Source organism: Bolinopsis microptera, chromosome 2, assembly GCF_026151205.1.
Source record: "Bolinopsis microptera isolate Bmic1 chromosome 2, MBARI_Bmic_1.0, whole genome shotgun sequence".
Taxonomy (NCBI): domain Eukaryota; kingdom Metazoa; phylum Ctenophora; class Tentaculata; order Lobata; family Bolinopsidae; genus Bolinopsis; species Bolinopsis microptera.
The window spans coordinates 7,858,462-7,878,399 of record NC_087073.1 but is presented as its reverse complement, the minus strand read 5'-3'; the positions used below and the strand labels follow the sequence as shown (position 1 = coordinate 7,878,399).

Here is a 19,938-nt window from a genome sequence, read left to right as displayed (position 1 = left end):
CGCTGACGTCACAAGATCGGATCGATAAGAATATATGGTATGCTATCACAGCTTATCGCTGGTAAGGCGCGGCGCGCGCAAGGAACTGAAATAATATAGAATGAACATATTGATATGCGCGCGCGCGCCCCCACAGAAAGAATAACAAAATAGTGTTGATATATAAAACTTAATTTCGCGTCTTCCAATTTGTGAGGATGTTTCCCCAGGAGTTTCCAAAAGCAAAATCCAGATGCAACACTTTCGTTCTCACGTGGGGCTGCCAAATAGATGTTGCAAATTTCAAGGTTATATATCAGGACATTCCTGAAGTTTGAACTGTCGTGATATCCTTAGAGTTAGGAATGGGGCCGCAATGACACGTACGGTATTGTATTGGTGATCACAAAATGTATGACTGACGATGCTACTTTAGCACATTGTTTAGGACACTATTTATTTCTTTTCGTATGTTGGCACCATGAGAAATGTGTCCTAGAAGGAATGAATTTATGACTGATATTGATGATTTTGAGTCGCAGTTATCATATCATATTATCATTACATATATAAGGGCCGAAGTATCGTTGGGACAAATAAGACTATTGTTTCATTTTCCGTAAAGAATTAGTGAAGTGTAATATCTCACCAAATTTCGCGAAAATCACTTCTGCATGCAAATAAACGTAAAGCATGCGATGCATGAATCCCACACATCACATACGATACGTTTGAAATAATACGGAAGAATAACATTTGACGAAAAGACAACATTTGAATGCCGGCTCAAATGAACTGTTAAGCACAATCACGAAAAAATCTACAACCCGAGAGTTCTGAAGGGCAGGGAAATCTTAATTCAACTTTCAAGGACGAATCATTTTACAAATCACTTCACATAATTGTTATTTACATCTTAAAATTGAAATTGAATATGATTAAGAGTTTAACTGAAATAGGGACCATTTTTGAAACATTAGGACCAAGTCGATTTATCTTAATAATAAAGTACCCATAATCAAGTACCTATGATAGCACGATAGCTAATGATAACATCACGCTCTATAGCATTAAATGAACTTAAAAACTGCAATAATTTAAAATGTTCCAAGATTCAGGATGATCTAAATATTCAAAATGTTAGGAATTCCGATAAAAATTTGTCTGAGTCCAAATCGAGAGAATCCGAAATAGGTGACAGATGATTTAAGTCTGAGATGTCGGTGTTAAAAGTGTCCATAGGAATGTCATCGTTGTTAAAAAGTTCCGGTTCAGATCCGATGAAGTCGCTGCCATGTCCAGAATCAGGGGATCCGAGAGAGAGTGGAATGTCAGAGAAGAGGTCTGGATTTTCTGACTGCTGGAAGATATCATCCCAGTCAAACATGGAATCTTCCTGAGTAATAGTAGGACGGATATCTGCAACTTTGGGGACCTCAGGAATTATGGGAGTAGGTGCGGGGACAGGTGCTGGGACAGGTGCTGGGACAGGTGCTGGGACAGGTGCAAGGACAGGAGCAGGGACTTGTGCAAGGACAGTGGTGATCTTCTCAGCTGGTTTAGGTTTAGGAGCAATCATGAGGGGCTTGTAGCTGGGTTTCTCCACAGAACGGATACTACCCTCAACTATAACATGATTAGCTGGAGCTGCTTTAACCGACCCGGTGTTGGAGGCTTGCCGGGGAGCGCCCTTCCCGGGAGCACTTTTGAGTATAGCGACATAAGTCTTGCGTGTTGGTGCTGGTGGGTCAGTCTGGGTTGTGGCTGTGCACCGCCCAACTGATTTGGTGAAGGGTTCTTGTGCGGGTATACCCTGAAATAAGAGAAGTGTTATCTTTTAACTTTGTTATGAATATCACCACAAACAATACATTAAACCGTATAAATAGCCCTGGATAGTGATCTGCCCTTATCCCCAACTTCTACTCCTAACTTTATATAACGGCGGTCGTGAGTTATATTACTACAGTGTACACGTGAATCATAATAAATGCAAACATACGTTTACGAAATGTACACAAACGTTAACGTAATGCTCATGGGTGTGGGCATACTATCTTACGCAATATAATGTGCACATTGGTAACCTCAGATAACACTATACTGAACACCTCTCCTCACAACACTGTAAAAACACTTTGCTCTCCCCCACATCGGGCCGGAAAAGCAGGTAACAGTAAGATCTCAGCTGCTTGTGTGTGTTAATTGTTTTTGTAAGTGATCTCTCCTCTCATATTTACTACAACTACTGGACACACGTGAGCACCGAGCTGGGATATATTACAAGCTCACATTACTCTGACAGTGTAGCTAAACTATGTACATAGTTATGTTATACTTGGTATAAAAATTATTTCAGTAATATTTTAAAATGTTTAGTAAATTTTGTTTTCGTAAGTTCTATATTTATTCAGGACGTTACAAAAGGAATTAATTTAATGTAGTTTGAGGTGTCCTGGCTCTCCTCACGTCCAACAATGGCTAGGGTCCATTTTTATGGAGTGAAAGTGATAGGTATCGGGATTTAACTCAGTTTACAGCTAATAAGTCAGTGCAGTTTTTCTTGGAAAAGGACCACAAACATTTTAATGAACACTGGACGTCGCCCAGACTGGATCAAATTGATCACAAACAGGCCTTGATCCAGATTATGGAATTTTCTGCACTAATACAACATTCCCTTAATCTTGTCTCAGATCAAATTAATTCATCAGTATTACTTTATGAGTTTAGAAAGATTCGCGGAAGACCGTAGTTACCGGTATCTCAGCCTTACATGACGAGGAATAGTTTGAGCAATCGGAGGTGTCAAGACTTCTGTTCTTTGTGTATGGTTTGGACATATGCCAGTTAACACTCAAATAGCATACGCTATCCTATAAGTAAAATGTCATTAAATCATTGTTGAATACTATATTATACTAAACTATGTAAATAAAGCATGTAAGCCTGTACGGTGCTATTTTTTCGGGTAGATATAATTCTCTTATAATATTATTCTAGACTAAGCTACGTGTCCTGCTGGTATTCGCTAAGGAGAACACTGACGGCTTTCCAATAAGTGACTTGAGTATTAATCAAATAATTTCCGTTCTGTACCCTTTATCTCACACAGTACAGTATATACCAGGTCCTTCGCGTAATTTAGTAATTACTCAAATATTAAATAACAGCTCGCAGGTACGTACAAAACAAAAACAAAAGAGAGGGGGGAGTTTGTCTAATTATACCATATTTGGGCAGGCACCTGGGTCGCTTTAGTGCGGTACATTACTCCGCAGAATTAAAATATTACAATAGCTGGTCCGTTATAAAAGAATGAGAGTGGTCTGTGTTGAGCTAGCGCTGTGCATTGTGCATCAAGGCTCAAGGCTCAAGCTGTAGTAATTTAGTGTCGCAATCTTACACGCATGGAACCATGTGTGCATACCTTATATTATAGCACTAGTTATTGCATAACTGTGGGCGAGTCAGTATGTAGGCGAGTCAGCCATGTGGTCTATAATTATAACTATGAATTAGGGACAAAAATAATATTAATACTCAGAGGATGGAACTTGGCTCTAAAATCTAGATTTTTGTGAGTTTAAAGGGTTTCACTTTCTCATCAACGTCAAATTAATCCAGACACGTATCCGTACTACGAAGAATGCATGGATTTCCAGGAGTGTAACTATACATTTCAAACTGAGTAAGCAATTACTCAACACTGAATGAAATAGAGGCCGCGTGTACCATAACATGTAGATCAGCTCAAGTCTCAAGCAACTTAGCCCGCTAAAAGAACCCGCTACATTGACTATCGATCGGCCGGAATAATAAATGAAGCGCAAAGCACGGAGCTGTGTAAGATATGAAGATAATGTGTTACAATGTAATGTTACTTATGGTTACAGTACACATTTACCCTGCGCCAGTGCACACTCTACTTTCTACTTTGAGACTAGATGTCACATCATGTAAATCAGTACAACTACCGAGACAGTTCAGGTCTCAATACACCGCAACATGAACACGATAGCACATGTTTTCTGTGTAATAAGGGATAAAGACACCGTGTAATTAGTTATGGTCTTTACTCTGCGCACAAACACAACAATATTATGTTTATATTTCAAGAGTCTCCCTGTGAGAGACTTAGTGGAGACACGTGGACAGTGCTCTGTTGTTTGCAATATAATAATGTAGTAATGCAAGATAATGGTGTCCATATATACGCTTAAATGATGTATTTATTGAAGATGCTGAGCAAAAATTGGATCGTAATGGACTCACGATTGATTGTATGAGAAGATTAGCTGCAGATCGAAAAGGATGGAGAAATATTACCCGCCGAAGTTGTATAATACAAAGTAATGACGCAGATGACGCAGACTAATCCTTTTGGATGGAGATCTCGCCATGTAACATGTATGTATATACTCTACGTGTAGGTTATTGTGAAATAATATTTAGAGTGTTTCCAATGGGACCAGGTTATTGAAGGATATGGGACTACCACCATGCAATTAAGAGACAGGAATACCATTCGTACTCATAACAAATAATGAGATTGATCTGATTCCTAGAACTAAATTGTTGATATAAAACTGCACAAGTAGATTTGAGCGACCTCCCCTGCCCAAACGATTTATATCCCGGTAAATCCTTAATATAGTATAGTAGCAAAACGTTTAGGATCATATAATTTAGAAGACTTACCGCGCAAGTAGCTGCAAGAGTAAGAGGGCCCACGGCAGGGGACCTGTGATTACTGCAGAATCGTCAGTCCCTCTTAACTGCATGCTACATATCCTTCGTAGATTACTGTTCTGGAAAATAAAACATGTGTTATTCGGCGTTAGGTCAACTTCACAGAAGATGAATTCGAATTTTGTTGACTTAAGCATCAGCTTCACGTGACCCCACATCCAGAAACACGCCATCTTGCCAGGCAGCCTGGGAGGAAATTTTTTTTTGGGAGGAAAAACGGGAGAATAAGAGGAAATTTTTGAGAAGTTACTCCTAAATTTCGAAATATTTTTTTGGAATAAAGACAAATTAATTGAGGAAATTTTTGAAGAAAATGTTTCGATTGTATAAAAATCAAAGAGGAACATCCCGTCAGTTTTGGAACACAGTGAAATATTCTGATTGGAGAATGCAGATTGCTGTTGTGAAGTTACCAAATTTACGTGAGTACTTGATTCTTTTCAATCCCAGTTTATTGCTGTCCTACAAATTTCTTTAATGCCAAATGCCGTCTAAAACACCCTATTTCGCCAAAGGGCTCCGCCAAAGGGGCTCCGCCAAACTTGCGAGCGAAGCGAGCGGGCCACAGAATTTAGAAAAAAACGCATCTGGGAGGAAATATAAAACTTTCTGGATGTGGGCACGTGACAAAGTTCACTGAAATGTTGATGTTCAAGAAGTCGGACTCAGGACAGAAACGGTATATCTTTAACTCCTCCTAGAACATCAATACGCTAAGCTTACCTCTTTTTCAAGTTGAGCTATTCGCTCTTCAAGTTCTGATACATATAGTTTCTTTCTGTCTCTGGCTTGTTGTGCTGACATCCTGTTCTTGAGTTTCCTGAAAATGTAACAAGATATCAGTAAATATTCGCCAAGACAAAAACTGCGATTGCTCTGTTATCGTTGTGATAAATTGTGAAATTCAAGAATAGCTATGGTAACACTAACTCATTCTTTTCCCGCGAAAATTATATACCCGACTGAATATTATAGAATTTAATGAAGACGAAATTTTTGTTGAACAAGCAGACTCGTCGGGAAAAGAGGGGTTAGGGTTGCCGGTGATTAAGAGATTTAAGGTTGATATCTTCCTAACATGGTTGAAAATTGTTTTGATAAAGAGAAATTGTAAGATTGGCCCTTAAAGCATGGGGAAGAGCGAAAAAGATACTCCAATCCGGGAATGATGAATAGTTGAACTATAACAGGAAAGTTTAGTATTGGGTAAGCACTTTATTAACTATCGTTCAATATATTTACACAACATGGAATACCGCCACCCGACATTGCTTACGGTACCCAGAGGTAGCCGGTAGTCAAATAAACCACCTTAACTGTTAGGCAGAATTGATCGTGAAATGTGAAAGCCACTACAGTAGATGATGAAGTAATGCTCTGCTTTAATGAGACTTGGATTGTGAGCCCGTGAGTCTAGAATAAAATCTAGTAAGCTAAATCGAGTAGTGTTAGTAAAAAAAGACATGTGTACCTCTTTAAATTGCGCTCATCTGGAGACAGTTTCGAGTAATCTGCCCTCTTTCTCTTACGAGCTTCGGGCTGAGAACAATCGTTCATCATTTCAGTTTCTGAATCTGATTCTGATTTAGGAACTAAAGTCATGCTCTCAATTAGCTAACAACTGTAAACAAATCGGTGGTAATGAGTCAAGGTTCTTAACACAACAAACAAGAGACAGCGTTAACCTATCGTGTTAACATTCTATTGGGAAATGAATCTTTATCCAACGCGATTTATTTCGCCTCAAATTTGAAGGTGCAAACTAAAACAATGTTCGAGCCGCGCGCACTATAACAGTACAGCGCGCATTCTCGTAATATATAATTGGTAATATAATAATAAAATAACAATATTTATAACATCAAACATGAATCGGAATATTAATATTTGTTTTTTAACACACCAATTTAAGTGTGATAACAAAGCTAAGCTTAGTTCATTTTTAATAGCTTGTGATTATACGGAACAAATAATACTTTTGACACATGATCAATGATACTCATATACATTTTTAAAGTAGCGCCCCCCACTTTTTCTTTATTTGGCCCATGATCCAAGGCAAGTGCTACAAAGTAGCTTAGTCTTGTATCATGTTGTGACCCCCACGGTCGTTTCACTTTGTATCACGTTGCGACCCCCACGGTCGTTTCACTATCCACTATCGTTTCACTATCGTCCTGACGATACAGGGGGAGCCGCGCACTTCGTGCGCGGCGGGTCATACAACGTATGACAAGTTTCACTGTAGTAAAGTTTCTACGATACAGGGGTGCCGCGCACTCGTGCGCGGCGGGTCATACAACGTATGACAAGCTTAGGCCGGGTCAAGCCACTGTTAATGGAAAAGTAATATTTGTAAATTATAAATTAAATTGATATTGCATTGCTGATTGCATTGCTGTTTAAATTTTTTCAATTTTTCGCTTTAGTTAAGTTAAGTTAATTTTTGCTTATTATTTGCTGTTAATCGATTCAATATTAAATATCAAATATAAATATGCATATGGTATCAAACTGCAAATGTTCATTTAAAAAAGTACGTTTTACAATTATAATATAATGTCAAACATGCCATGCAGCATGTAACAAGCAAACGTAATTTCAATTCCATTAGCAATTTTAACAATGTAAAAATACGCGCAGTGATACACATTCTATTCTCAGAATCGATTAAGAACCAAAATCGAGCGCTACATCAACAAAAACGTCCAAGCTTGAAGCTAAAAGCGACGCGACGTGACTGTCTGTTGCATTTACTTAGTACTATCATCTACAATTTCATGACAATGCTCTGTTTCACTGTGATGACTGTGCCGAATCCGCCCGATGTTTAAGTCGTTGTGATTAATTTGGTACAATTCCATTTGTAGTCGCTGAACACTCTGTTTGAACATTGTTTTTTGCCACTACTTAAATTTGTATTCCTCTTTGCGGACATTCAAAAAGTTTTAATAAGACTTTCACAAATTGTTCAAAAGCTGTAGAAGATAGATTTTTAGCGTCGATTTTCAGTATGGACGATTGAAAATCCCTTTCAATGACCTTTGTTCAGCAATAACTTTACCAGCGATAACTAACTGGTAACTAACGGTATTAGTAACTCGCTAGATTATAGATGTTATTTAAACACATATGTTTACGTCAATTATCACTAAAATTAATATTCTTTTTGCTTTAATATAATTACATGTCACATGAATTAATGGATTAGTTGAATGAAACGTGTGCTACAAATGTCTACGCCTCACGCAGAACTGCGTACCGCTCAGTACTAATTCATGCTTGAGCGGTACTGCTGTTCACAGTGGCGCGCACTCAATTTATTCACAATAAATAACGAGCGCGCGGTTTTTTGGAATCTCTCCATTATTACATTAATTAGATCGCAGTGCTCACGGCCTGTACTGCGTGAACGACAGAAATATCTTTTAAATTATTTTGCTTCTGAAATTTTGGCTCAAGTAATTAAGAAATGTGACATGTAATTGTAAGATAACAATTAAATAGATCCTGTGCGCGGCGCCTACAGCTGACCTACGAATTTCTGAACAATTTTAAATTGTGGCTGTGTGCGCGGCGTACTGTATATGTGTTTGAAATTGAAATTTGAATTTATTTATGAATATAACATTATGTATTGATTATTTGTGGTAAATAAAAATTTTTCTTTCCTAAAAAATTGTTCTTTCCTAACTTACTTTTCATGAAGACCCCCCCCCAGTGGCATAACTTTGCCTGGTGGTGCACCCCCGCCGAAAATGCGCCCCCGGCCCCCCATTGGCGCCCCCTCCCCTTTTGGTGCCCCTCCCTAAAATTGAACAAATTAGGTGATTTTAGAGGATACGCCGGGGAAATCTCTAAAAAAGTGTCTTTCTAGAGCAAAACGCACAGTTTTGCTTGTACCTCAGTAAAGTTTTGCAAAATTGTCCCACATTCAAACGACGATTTTGCGCCCCCCTAAGATGGCGCCCCCCTCCCCCCGCACAGCGTGGTCAGCGGGGCCCTTCGTTACGCCACTGCCCATGCCCCCTCCTGTCCCTCCCCCTTGAACAGTATGTCATAATACTGTGTACTTTGTGGTTGAAAAGTCTGGGTTTAATAATAAACTTCTCGAATATGAAGCATGGCCTAACAGCATGAATTATGGAGTTTTAAGTCCTTTCAGTCGTTAAGTTTAATACAAACTTTTTGTTCTGGGTATTTTTGGTGAATATTGTTGAAAATTTAGGTGTGCATTAGAAGAAAGAAGTTGTACACTAAAGATGTTCCCAGACCATTAATAATGTTTTTCATTAATTCGCAAAATTTTAGTTGATAGCAAGGAAAAAGAGTCAAAAATGGGTCCAGCAACAACATGGCTCTACAAAACTGTTTTCAAGAAGTACTCAACCATTGCGGTATTTTCTCTTGGAACTGCTATTGTATGGGAGCGATTTATCAATGTTTCGGCTGACAAATACTATGCTGACACTAACAAAGGAGTAAGTAATGCAAATGATAGTTATATTAATGTTGTGCCCATATTACACATAAGTCTTTTTACTAACATAACATATCAAGCCTTACTAACCATAACTATATATATTATAGATAACTTTTATCTAAATTTCAGAGACTCTGGAAAGACATCAAGCATCAGTATGAGAAGCCCGAAGAATAAAATGTATATCATGGGTTTTGCATATTATTGCCCTGCATTATAATAGTCAATCATAGGAAAATGAACTGTAATTTATTATTGCTTTGTCCTTTCATTGTACAGTTTAAGCTTTTAAGTAAGTCCTCAGTCTGTTATTGGTAGCCATATATTTGTCTCTAATCCATTGTCGACATCATTTGTACAAAATATTGTTTTACTGCTTTCTCGTTAGTGAATTTTGTGCATCAAAACTTCAAATGTTTGAAGAGTACCTTATGTATGTAAAATAAACTTTCAAAGAAGAGTAGGTATCAAATGTGGCAAAATTGAATTTCAGTACTGTATAGTGTATTGAACTACTCTATTCAATGTATATGATATCTATACCACCTTGCAGGAAACTATAAGTTGATGGCAGCATTGATAGGGGATCTAAGTGGACTAACCCTATCTGATGGTCATCATCAAACCAGACCTGATGAGTCCATTGAATACAGTTTCAATTCCTTGCTAATCAATGATGATTTGGTATCCCAACAATATTCAGACAAAGTCAAACTAGAAAATAGCATGTTGGTAAAAAACGTAAAAGAAATGAAAGACTACATATTGACACTTCATAAAATGATAGCTTTGCTCAGAAAACAAAATACGGTATTGGCAAAGTCTGACAAACTATCTTCACAAGTGGAATCTCTTTCTTTAAAAAGTAGTGTTGCAGATCTTTGTAATGAAGAGCAGATGCTCACTAATATCATTCAACAGAAACAAAGAGTCTTACAAGAACAGATACTCAGCAACAAAGAGTTTGAGGCTAAAGCAAATAACGAGATGGAAGGCCTCAAAAACCAGCAACAGCAACTCAATTCTCAGATGGAATGCCTTTCTCAAGAAAATTGTTCTCTTTCAGATGCCAATGAGAGATTAAAATCGATAGTTCAAGTTAGAGGTGATGAAATTCAAAATATGCAGAACAAACTAAATGTGTGCTCATCAATTATCGAAGAGCAAAGTAAACCAAGGATAACTGTAATGACCCCTGACGAATCTATGCCATGGATTGTTACTCCAGACGAGATTGGAATTTCATCTCAACTTCTGGGAACTGGTGCCTGGGGGACTGTTACTCTTGGGACTTTTAGAGGACTTACAGTTGCTGTTAAACAACTACATCGCCTTATCCTCTCCCCTCACAACCAAGAAAAGTTTCTTCGAGAGATGGAGATATCTTCGAGAATCAGACATCCTCATATTCTTCAGTTTATATGCTGCTCACAGCAAGCCCAAACATTATTGGTTATTACCGAGGTCATGGAACTTAGTGCAAGGGAAGCTTATTTAAGCAACAGATTATCCAAATCTCAAAGTGTTAAAGTTTTGATTCAATGCGGATTAGCACTCCAGTATTTACACGGTTTCAAACCAGTTCCCATCATTCATCGGGATATCAGTAGCTGTAATGTCTTACTCTCTGCTAAATCATCAACTACTTGGGTTGCTAAACTGTCTGATTTTGGTGCTGCTAACTTTATACGGGACGAGGTATCATCTGCTCCTGGTGCTGCTATTTATGCAGCCCCTGAAGCCTACTCAAACATTCAAAACACTAAACTGGATGTCTTCAGTTTTGGAGTTTTAATGATTGAGTTATTGACTCACCGACTACCAGATCCTACCCAAAGGGAGCAGCAACTTCAAGCTGTTCCCCACGTAGAAGTTAAGGAGATCATAGGATCGATGTTATCACGTCACCCTGACCACCGACCTGATATGGCTTCTGTCGTTGGAACCATTAGAGTTGCTTCAAATCAACCTTCGGGTGTTGCTAGCGATTGTTTTTGATAACCGAATTTGTATTAAAGTTGTAATTTTTGAAGTTTTATATTCACTCAAACAGCAGTGTTTACCCGGTTTTACCTGTTTTATTATATTTTACTCGGACTGAAGTTTTTGTTTTTAAGATTGCTAATTATTGATAAGAATTGATATATTTAGGGTTTATACTATAAAGCTGGATTTAGTTTGAAGGTTACCTTACTCGGGATTATTACGACGGGTTTATTAACGACCGGTTAAAATATGGTTCGGGAAAAATATGGCGAAATTGCTCAAAACCCACCACATTTTCCCGGTCGCCATTTTACCGGTGTCCAACCTTTCAATTTTATATTCAAAAATTTTGTCTCAGATGTAAATTTCCTTATTAGAGATAAGCAAGTTTAGAAATTTTCGCATTGCTAAAACTTGTGAAACAAGTCGAATTATCAATAATTGTTGAAAGTAGACAGAAATAATGACTCGTGGTTAATCAAACTAGATGGAAAATAATTTTTAACATTTGAAGCGTAACAACCAGATCGATATTAAGATAAAGGGAGAGCTGTTTAGTCTTCCAATAAGTTGTAATCATCTTCGTTATCTTCATCTGGATCATCCCTTTCATCAGTTTTAATTAATTCAAGTTTTAATTTAACTGTTACTTTTACTTTGAGTCCTATTTCATTATGTAGAGATAGTCAATACCTAAGAAATTAAAAATTGGCCTATTTAAATCAAATTTGACAATAAGGATATATGACAAGAATTGGGCAAAAAGGTGAATTTTTTGCAATTTTAGCCAAATGAAGTCGAAAAACCTACAACAAGTGTCCCAATAGTCTTCTTTAGTGAATATAAGACAACGATTAAAATATGAGCACCCATACCCCTTGGGAACCCTAAAAGCTGAGTAGGCGGGTTTATTAACGACCGGTGAAAATGTGGTTCGGGAAAAATATGGCGAAATTACCCTAAACCCACCACTTTATCCCGGTCATAATAATCCCGAGTAAGGTATTCTTAAATTTGTCGACTAACTGCTAAATATCTAATTTTAAAGTCTGAATTTTAAAAATAATTTTATAATTGCTTTGATTAAAAAGAAACTTAGTTTATTTTCCGTAATTATAAAATTGAAAATCCTCTTTAATTATGTGCTCAGGAGTAAGAACCTTTAGAAAATTATTGTGTCCCATAAAAATCAAAATTCTCATCTAAAGCTGTCACTAACATTCAACATCATGCCTGCCTGCCTAGGTCGATCCAGATGAAGTCTGGAACGAGTTTCGTGACAGCGCTTCTCTCCATTTATCTCTATCATTCATGGACAAACTCACTATCATAAGTATAACTAATTATAACTATTATGTAAAATATAATATTCAGGATGCTACGAAGAGTCTTGCCCCTAGTGCGATGTGCCAGCCAAGTGCGGTCAGCATCAGCTATCTGCAGTAAACTCCCACCCAGGATCATGGCCCCAATCATGACTCGAACTAAAATGGACAGCAAACAAGGTCCCCAGGCTGTGACTGGTCATCTAGATAAATACGCGATGGGATTGGACAGAAAAACTCCCACCGGTGCCGAGGTCCATGCTGAACTGTTTGAAGTGTTGTGTAACTTTAAGGATTACAAAATCGACAGGGACTCGGTATGTTATCATCACTTTGCTTTTTTTGATTTGTCAAGAATTTGAAATGAGTCTTCGACACAGAGCATACTTTCAGCTTTTTATTAGGGTCTGTTAAATCAAATATATGTAGAGCTGAGGATATTACACTGCAAAATATAATTATATCAGTTCTTTTTGTGTCTTCCAAGAAACTGAACTCGTATCATATTTCAGCTGAACCTTGATCTTAAATTTGTGGAAGATATTGGACTTGACAGCTTAGATTTGGTTGAATTTGTCATGGTACTGGAAGATCACTTTGAAATTGAGGTTTGTATTTTGTAAATTCTGCTGCTTCAACTTTTAACGATTTACGTAGATCTCGGTGATTATAATTATATAGACGGTATTGACTATACATGAACGATTTGCGTTTTAATTTTTCAATACAATATATTGAAACTGCAATTTTTAGCGGAATATTTGAAAAGTATTATATCATGTTACTCGCTCTGCAATATGTAATATGTATATTTATAATTTATAGATAAAAGATTAAATGCTTACAGTGAATCATTTTGTGCAAATTTTCTGAACAAGTTCCTCCTTAGATCACAGACGAAGAAGCTGATAACGTTCACACACTGCAAGATGCCTTAGACGTACTTTTTGTCAAGATTGGACCAGAAGATTAGAATATTTCATACATGAAGTATTCGGACTTTTTATTCGTATGTTAAGAACTCTGCACATGATGGCAGAGACCCGAGTTTCGGCCTAAATACTAATCAGTGACCTAGACTGTTATTAACTTATTAATCGAATTCTGATATTTTGGTGGATTTCCTTAACACAGTTTCCAAAGTTTTAGAGTATTTGAGGGGAAGTAAGGTTCTGTAAGGTCTATTTTAATGTTACAAACAATTTTCATTTTTGGAAGCGGTAACTAATTAAACTCTGTTTCAAGATTCATGTAAATTGTTAATTTTTATACTCGAGTTCTACTTTAACAAGGTATTCATCATTTCAACCAATCAAGGACTGGTTTTAGTGTTATAAGGGGGGGGGGGGTGACATGTCTCCAATGTCTCCCGCACCTTATCTTTTCGAAAAAGACAAAGACATTGGAGACATTGGAGACATTGGAGACATTGGAGACACAGCTTTTGGAGACATTGGAGACATTTGGGACATTGGGGACATTAGAGACACAGCTTTTGGAGACATTGGAGACACAGCTTTTGGAGACTCCTCCTCCTCCTCCTCTTCCTCCTCCTCCTCTTCCTCCTCCTCCTCTTCCTCCTCCTCCTCCTCCTCCTCCTCCTCCTCCTCCTCCTCCTCAGTCCTCCTCAGTCGTTCTCCTCCTCCTCCTGAGTCCTCCTCCTGAGTCCTCCTACTCCTCTTCATCCTCCTCCTCTTCCTCCTCAATCATCAGTCCTCCTCCTCAGTCCTCCTCCTCATCCTTCTCGTCAGTCTCCCTCCTCCTCCTCAGTCCTCCCCAAGTCCCCCTCCTCCTCAGTCCTCCCCCAGTCCCCCTCCTCCTATTCAGTCCTCATCCTCCTCCTCCTCAGTCCTCCTCAGTCCTCCTCCTTCTCAGTCCTCCTCCTGAGTCCTCTTCCTGAGTCCTCATCCTGAGTCCTCCTCCTCTTCCTGAGTCCTCCTCCTCCTAGGTCCTCCTCCTTCTCCTCCTCCTCCTCAGTCCTTCTCCTCCTCCTCCTCCTCCCTCTCAGTCATCCTCCTCAGTCATCCTCCTCAGCCATCCTCCTCAGCCGTCCTCCTCAGCCATCCTCATCAGTACTCCTCAGTCCTCCTCCTCAGTCCTCATTCTCCTCCTCAGTCCTCCTCCTCATCCTTCTCCTTAGTCCTCCTCCTCCACAGTCCTCCCAAGCCCCCCTCCTCCCATTCACTCCTCCTCCTCCTCCTCAGTTTTCCTGAGTCTTCCTCCTGAGTCCTCCTCTTCCTCCTGAGTCCTCCTCCTGAGTCCTCCTCCTGGGTTCTCCTCCTCCTAGGTCCACCTCCTTCTCCTCCTCAGTCCTTCTCCTCCTCCTCCTCAGTCCTCCTCCTCCCTCTCAGTCATCCTCCTCAGCCATCCTCCTCAGTCCTCCTCAGTCCTCCTCCTCCTCCTCAGTCCTCATCCTCATCCTCCTCTTCAGTCCTTCCCCTCCTGGGTCCTCTTCCTCCTCTTCATCCTCCTCCTCTTCCTCCTCAGTCCTCAGTCCTCCTCCTCATCCTTCTCCTCAGTCCTCCCCAGTCCCCCTCCTCCATCTCCTATTCAGTCCTCCTCCTCCTCCTCCTCAGTTCTCCTCAGTCCTCCTCCTTCTCATTCCTCCTAAGTCCTCCTCCTGAGTCCTCCCCCTCTTCCTCCTGAGTCCTCCTCCTGGTTCATCCTCCTCCTAGTTCCTCCACCTTCTCCTTCTCATCCTCAGTCCTTCTCCTCCTCCTCCTCCTCAGTCATCCTCTTCAGTACTCCTCAGTCCTCCTCCTTCTCAGTCCTCCTCCTTCTCAGTCCTCCTCAGTCCTCTTCCAGAGTTCTCCTCCTCCTCCTCCTTCTCAGTCATCCTTCTGAGTCCTCCTCCTCCTAGGTCCTCCCCCTCCTCCTCCTATTCACTCCTCAGTTTTCCTGAGTCCTTCTCCTGAGTCCTCCTCCTGAGTCCTCCTCCTGGGTCCTCCTCCTCCTAGGTCCTCCTCCTTCTCCTCCTCAGTCCTTCTCCTCCTCCTCCTCAGTCCTCCTCCTCCTCCCTCTCAGTCATCCTCCTCAGCCATCCTCCTCAGTCCTCCTCCTCCTCCTCCTCAGTCCTCATCCTCATCGTCCTCTTCAGTCCTCCTCCTCCTGGGTCCTCTTCCTCCTCTTCATCCTCCTCCTCTTCCTCCTCAGTCCTCAGTCCTCCTCCTCATCCTTCTCGTCAGTCCTCCTCCTCCTCAGTCCTCCCCAGTCCCCCTCCTCCTCCTATTCAGTCCGCCTCCTCCTCCTCAGTTCTCCTCAGTCCTCCTCCTTCTCATTCCTCCTCCTTCTCATTCCTCCTAAGTCCTCCTCCTGAGTCCTCCTCCTCTTCCTCCTGAGTCCTCCTCCTGGTTCATCCTCCTCCTAGTTCCTCCACCTTCTCCTTCTCCTCCTCAGTCCTTCTCCTCCTCCTCCTCCTCCTCAGTCATCCTCTTCAGTACTCCTGAGTCCTCCTCCTTCTCAGTCCTTTTCCTGAGTTCTCCTCCTCCTCCTCCTGAGTCCTCCTTCTGGGTCCTCCTCCTAGGTCATCCTCCTTCTCCTCCTCAGTCCTACTCCTCCTCCTCAGTCCTCTTCCTCCTCCTCCTCCTCCTCCTCCTCCCTCTCAGTCATCCTCCTCAGCCATCCTCCTCAGCCATCCTCCTCAGCCATCCTCCTCAGCCATCCTCCTCAGTCCTCCTCAGTCCTCATCCCTCCTCCTCCTGGGTCTTCCTCCTTTTCATCCTCCTCAGTCCTCAGTCCTCCTCCTCATCCTTCTCGTCAATCTTCTTCATCCTCAGTCCTCCCCCAGTCCCCCTCCTCCTCCTCCTATTCAGTCCTCCTCCTCCTCAGTTTTCCTCAGTCCTCTTCCTTTTCAGTCCTCCTGAGTCCTCCTCCTCCTCTTCCTCCTGAGTCCTCCTCCTGGGTCCTCATCCTCCTAGGTCCTCCTCCTTCTCCTTCTCCTCAGTCATTGTTCTCCTCCTCCTCCCTCTCAGTCATCCTCCTGAGTCATCCTCCTCAGCCATCCTCCTTAGTACTCCTCAGTCCTCCTCCTTCTCTGTCCTCCTGAGTCCTCTTCCTGAGTCCTCCTCCTAAGTCCTCCTCCTCCTCCTCCTGAGTCCTCCTCCTGGGTCCTCCTCCTGGGTCCTCCTCCTCCTAGGTCCTCCTCCTCAGTCATCCTCCTCAGCCATCCTCCTCAGCCATCCTCCACAGCCATCCTCCTCAGCCATCCTCCTCAGCCATCCTCCTCAGTACTCCTCAGTCCTCCTCCTTCTCAGTCCTCCTCAGTCCTCTTCCTGAGTCCTCATCCTCCTCCTTCTCCTACTGAGTCCTCCTCCTGGGTCATCCTCCTCCTAGATCCTCCTCCTTCTCCAATCATACATCTACGTCTCCAGTGTCTCCAATGTCTCCAATGTCTCCAAAAGCTTTGTCTCCAATGTCTCCAATGTCCCCAATGTCTCCAATCTCTCCAATGTCTCCAAAAGCTGTGTCTCCAATGTCTCCAATGTCTCCAGGACATGTCTCTGCACCCTATCTTTTCAAAAAAGACAAAAGACATTGGAGACATTGGAGACATGTCACCCCCCCCTATAAGTGAACTTTTCACTCGTACTCGTAGGATCATTATCCTGAAAACTCAGCGATATATTAATCGCTGTCACTAAATTTCCATTCAAAGATTTACCGTATTATATCAAATTGACTTGTAGCTGTTTTAAAACATATTCACTCAAAACTATTGCTTGCTTATTAACATGTTACAACAATAATTAACTCTCAGTGGTCATGAAGTTGAACATAGACGGTCTTCTTGTCCACTTTCCCTACGAGTATGTGTACCCGGAGCAGTACATGTACATGAGGGAACTGAAACAAACCCTAGATGCCAAGGGGCACGGAGCACTGGAAATGCCCTCCGGAACTGGCAAAACAACCACCATTCTCTCTCTAGTTGTAGCTTATCTGCGGGAGTATCCAGGAAAACTCCAGAAGCTAGTTTACTGCACGAGAACGGTCCCGGAGATGGAGAAGGTTCTGGAAGAAATGAGGCGACTGGACGAGTACTACACAGCAAATAACCAGGAGTTGGGGTTCGTAACGGTTGGGTTAACCTCCAGAAAACACATGTGTATCAACCCCGAGGTACTGAGGTTAAAAGAAGGTAAAGCAGTGGACGCAAAGTGTCGTTCCCTCACCATGGGATGGATCAGAGAGAAATATAAAACGGATCCACTCTCCGAGAAGTGCTCCTGGTTTGAGGACTTCGAGGATAAAGGTAAACACTCACAGCTAGATCCAGGGGTGTACAGTAATGATGACCTGCGGAACTACGGCAAGTTAAAAGGGTGGTGTCCGTATTTTCTGGCTAGGACTGCTATCTATACCGCCAACATTGTGGTCTTCAGTTATCATTACATGTTGGACCCAAAAATAGCAGAGCTGGTCAGTAAGAATCTGACTAGTCAGGCTTGTATTATATTTGACGAGGCTCACAATATTGATAACGTTTGTATTGATTCTATGAGTTTAGTGATCAATAGAAAGACATTGGATCGAGCAAAGGAGAATATCAATAAAATAGATAAACGGGTAAAAGAGCTAAAGGAGCAAGATGCACAGAAACTGAAGGAAGAGTACTCTAGATTAGTGGAGGGACTCCGCCAGGCTGCAACAGAGAGTGAGAATAATACTTATCTCAGCAACCCAGTCCTTCCTGCTGACATTCTCAACGAATCCATCCCTGGAAACATCAGAAATTGTCAACATTTCCTCGCGTTTATGAGACGGTTTGTGGAGTATTTGAAAAGTGTTTTAAAGGTTCAACATGTAGTGTCTGATACGCCCGCTTCTTTTCTCAACACTATCTACAACACAGTTTGTATTGACAGAAAACCTCTTAGATTTGTAACTCAGAGACTTAACTCGCTAATGCGAACGCTTGAGATACAAGACATGGAGAATTATAGATCTCTTTCGGTTATTTCATCTTTTGCGACCCTTGTTTCTACTTATTCCAAAGGTTTTAGCATCATAATTGAGCCCTACGATATCAGAACTCCAACTATATACAATCCTGTTCTCCATTTTACTTGTATGGATGCCTCAATCGCTATCAAACCAGTCTTCTCTCGTTTCCAGACCACCATAATAACAAGCGGTACTCTGTCTCCAATTGACATCTACCCTCGAATCCTAGACTTCAGACCTGTTACCACCGCCTCCTACACCATGACCCTAGCTAGAGAGTGTATCCTCCCCATGATAGTAGCTAGAGGCAGCGACCAAGTCTCTATATCCTCTAAATACGAGACACGTGATGATATCGCAGTCATCAGGAACTACGGGAACTTGTTAGCTGATATGGCTGCCGTGGTACCTGACGGGATGGTATGTTTCTTTACCAGCTACGACTACATGGAGAACGTCGTGTCCACCTGGGTCAACCAGGGTATCATGGCAAATGTCCAGAAACACAAGCTCGTCTTCTTTGAAACCCAGAACAACGCGGAGACGCAAATAGCGCTAGAGAATTATTACCGAGCTTGTGATAACGGACGTGGAGCTGTGTTATTAGCTGTGGCCCGGGGTAAGGTATCAGAGGGTATTGATTTCCACCAGCACTACGGCCGGTGTGTTATCATGTTTGGTATACCCTACGTGTACACCCAGAGCAGGATACTTAGAGCTCGGCTGGATTATCTCCGGGAGCAATACCGGATCAGGGAAAATGATTTCCTGACTTTTGATGCTCTGCGTCATGCGTCACAGTGTGTTGGCAGGGTTCTCAGAGGCAAGACTGATTATGGGATCATGATATTTGCTGACCAGCGTTACTCTCGAGCTGATAAGAAGAGTAAAATACCAAAATGGATCCAGGAGCACCTCGGAGAGGGAGTATCCTCCCTTGCAGTGGACGAGGCAGTTCAGCTTGCTAAGAACTTCCTGAGGAAGATGGCACAGCCTTTTCCTCAAGAAGCCCAGATCGGTCTATCAATGTTGACACGTGAACAAGTTAAGACGATGGAGGATAAATATCAGGGGAATGAAGCTGATGATTCCGGTGCCATTTCTGATCCAGAGTAAGCTTGAGATTTCGGTTGAGCTTTTTATATATTTTCATTTCGTTTTTGGTTTAATTTAGGGGAAGTTGAACTTGGGATTTTAATCATTCTTTTTGGAATCACGACTTGAATCTGGTTGTTTGTTACTACAATGACCCTAATTTATTATTTTTATTATTTATTATTGTTTAATATATTGATTGTGAGATATGTTTTTATTGTTATTGTTCTCCAGTTGCATTACTATTAGATGTAAGTCTTTCTTTAAGCAAGATTAATTATTTACCAATAAGGGTCTTTAAGAAGGAATTTTTTGAATAAAAGCAGGAACATTCCTACCATATTAACCATTACACTGATTCGACGTAAGCTGAGC

General features: G+C 41.2%; 2 protein-coding genes across 2 annotated transcripts; one reads left to right on the top strand and one right to left on the bottom strand.

Moving 5' to 3' along the window:
* Positions 1 to 584: 584 nt before the first annotated feature.
* On the bottom strand, positions 585 to 6,444 carry LOC134826675 (uncharacterized). The gene is made up of 4 exons (XM_063839146.1): positions 6,203 to 6,444; positions 5,455 to 5,551; positions 4,681 to 4,790; positions 585 to 1,792 (listed from the first exon to the last, which is right to left on the bottom strand). Exons 1-4 carry the CDS (start codon positions 6,331 to 6,333, stop codon positions 1,606 to 1,608), a joined length of 525 nt encoding a protein of 174 aa, XP_063695216.1. The 5' UTR covers positions 6,334 to 6,444; the 3' UTR covers positions 585 to 1,605.
* Positions 6,445 to 9,771: 3,327 nt separating this feature from the next.
* LOC134826746 (general transcription and DNA repair factor IIH helicase subunit XPD-like) lies at positions 9,772 to 19,822 on the top strand. The gene is made up of 4 exons (XM_063839239.1): positions 9,772 to 11,211; positions 12,659 to 12,842; positions 13,038 to 13,137; positions 17,282 to 19,822. The coding sequence occupies exons 1-4, from the start codon at positions 9,782 to 9,784 to the stop codon at positions 19,582 to 19,584; spliced, it is 4,017 nt and encodes a 1,338-aa protein (XP_063695309.1). The 5' UTR covers positions 9,772 to 9,781; the 3' UTR covers positions 19,585 to 19,822.
* Positions 19,823 to 19,938: the final 116 nt, after the last annotated feature.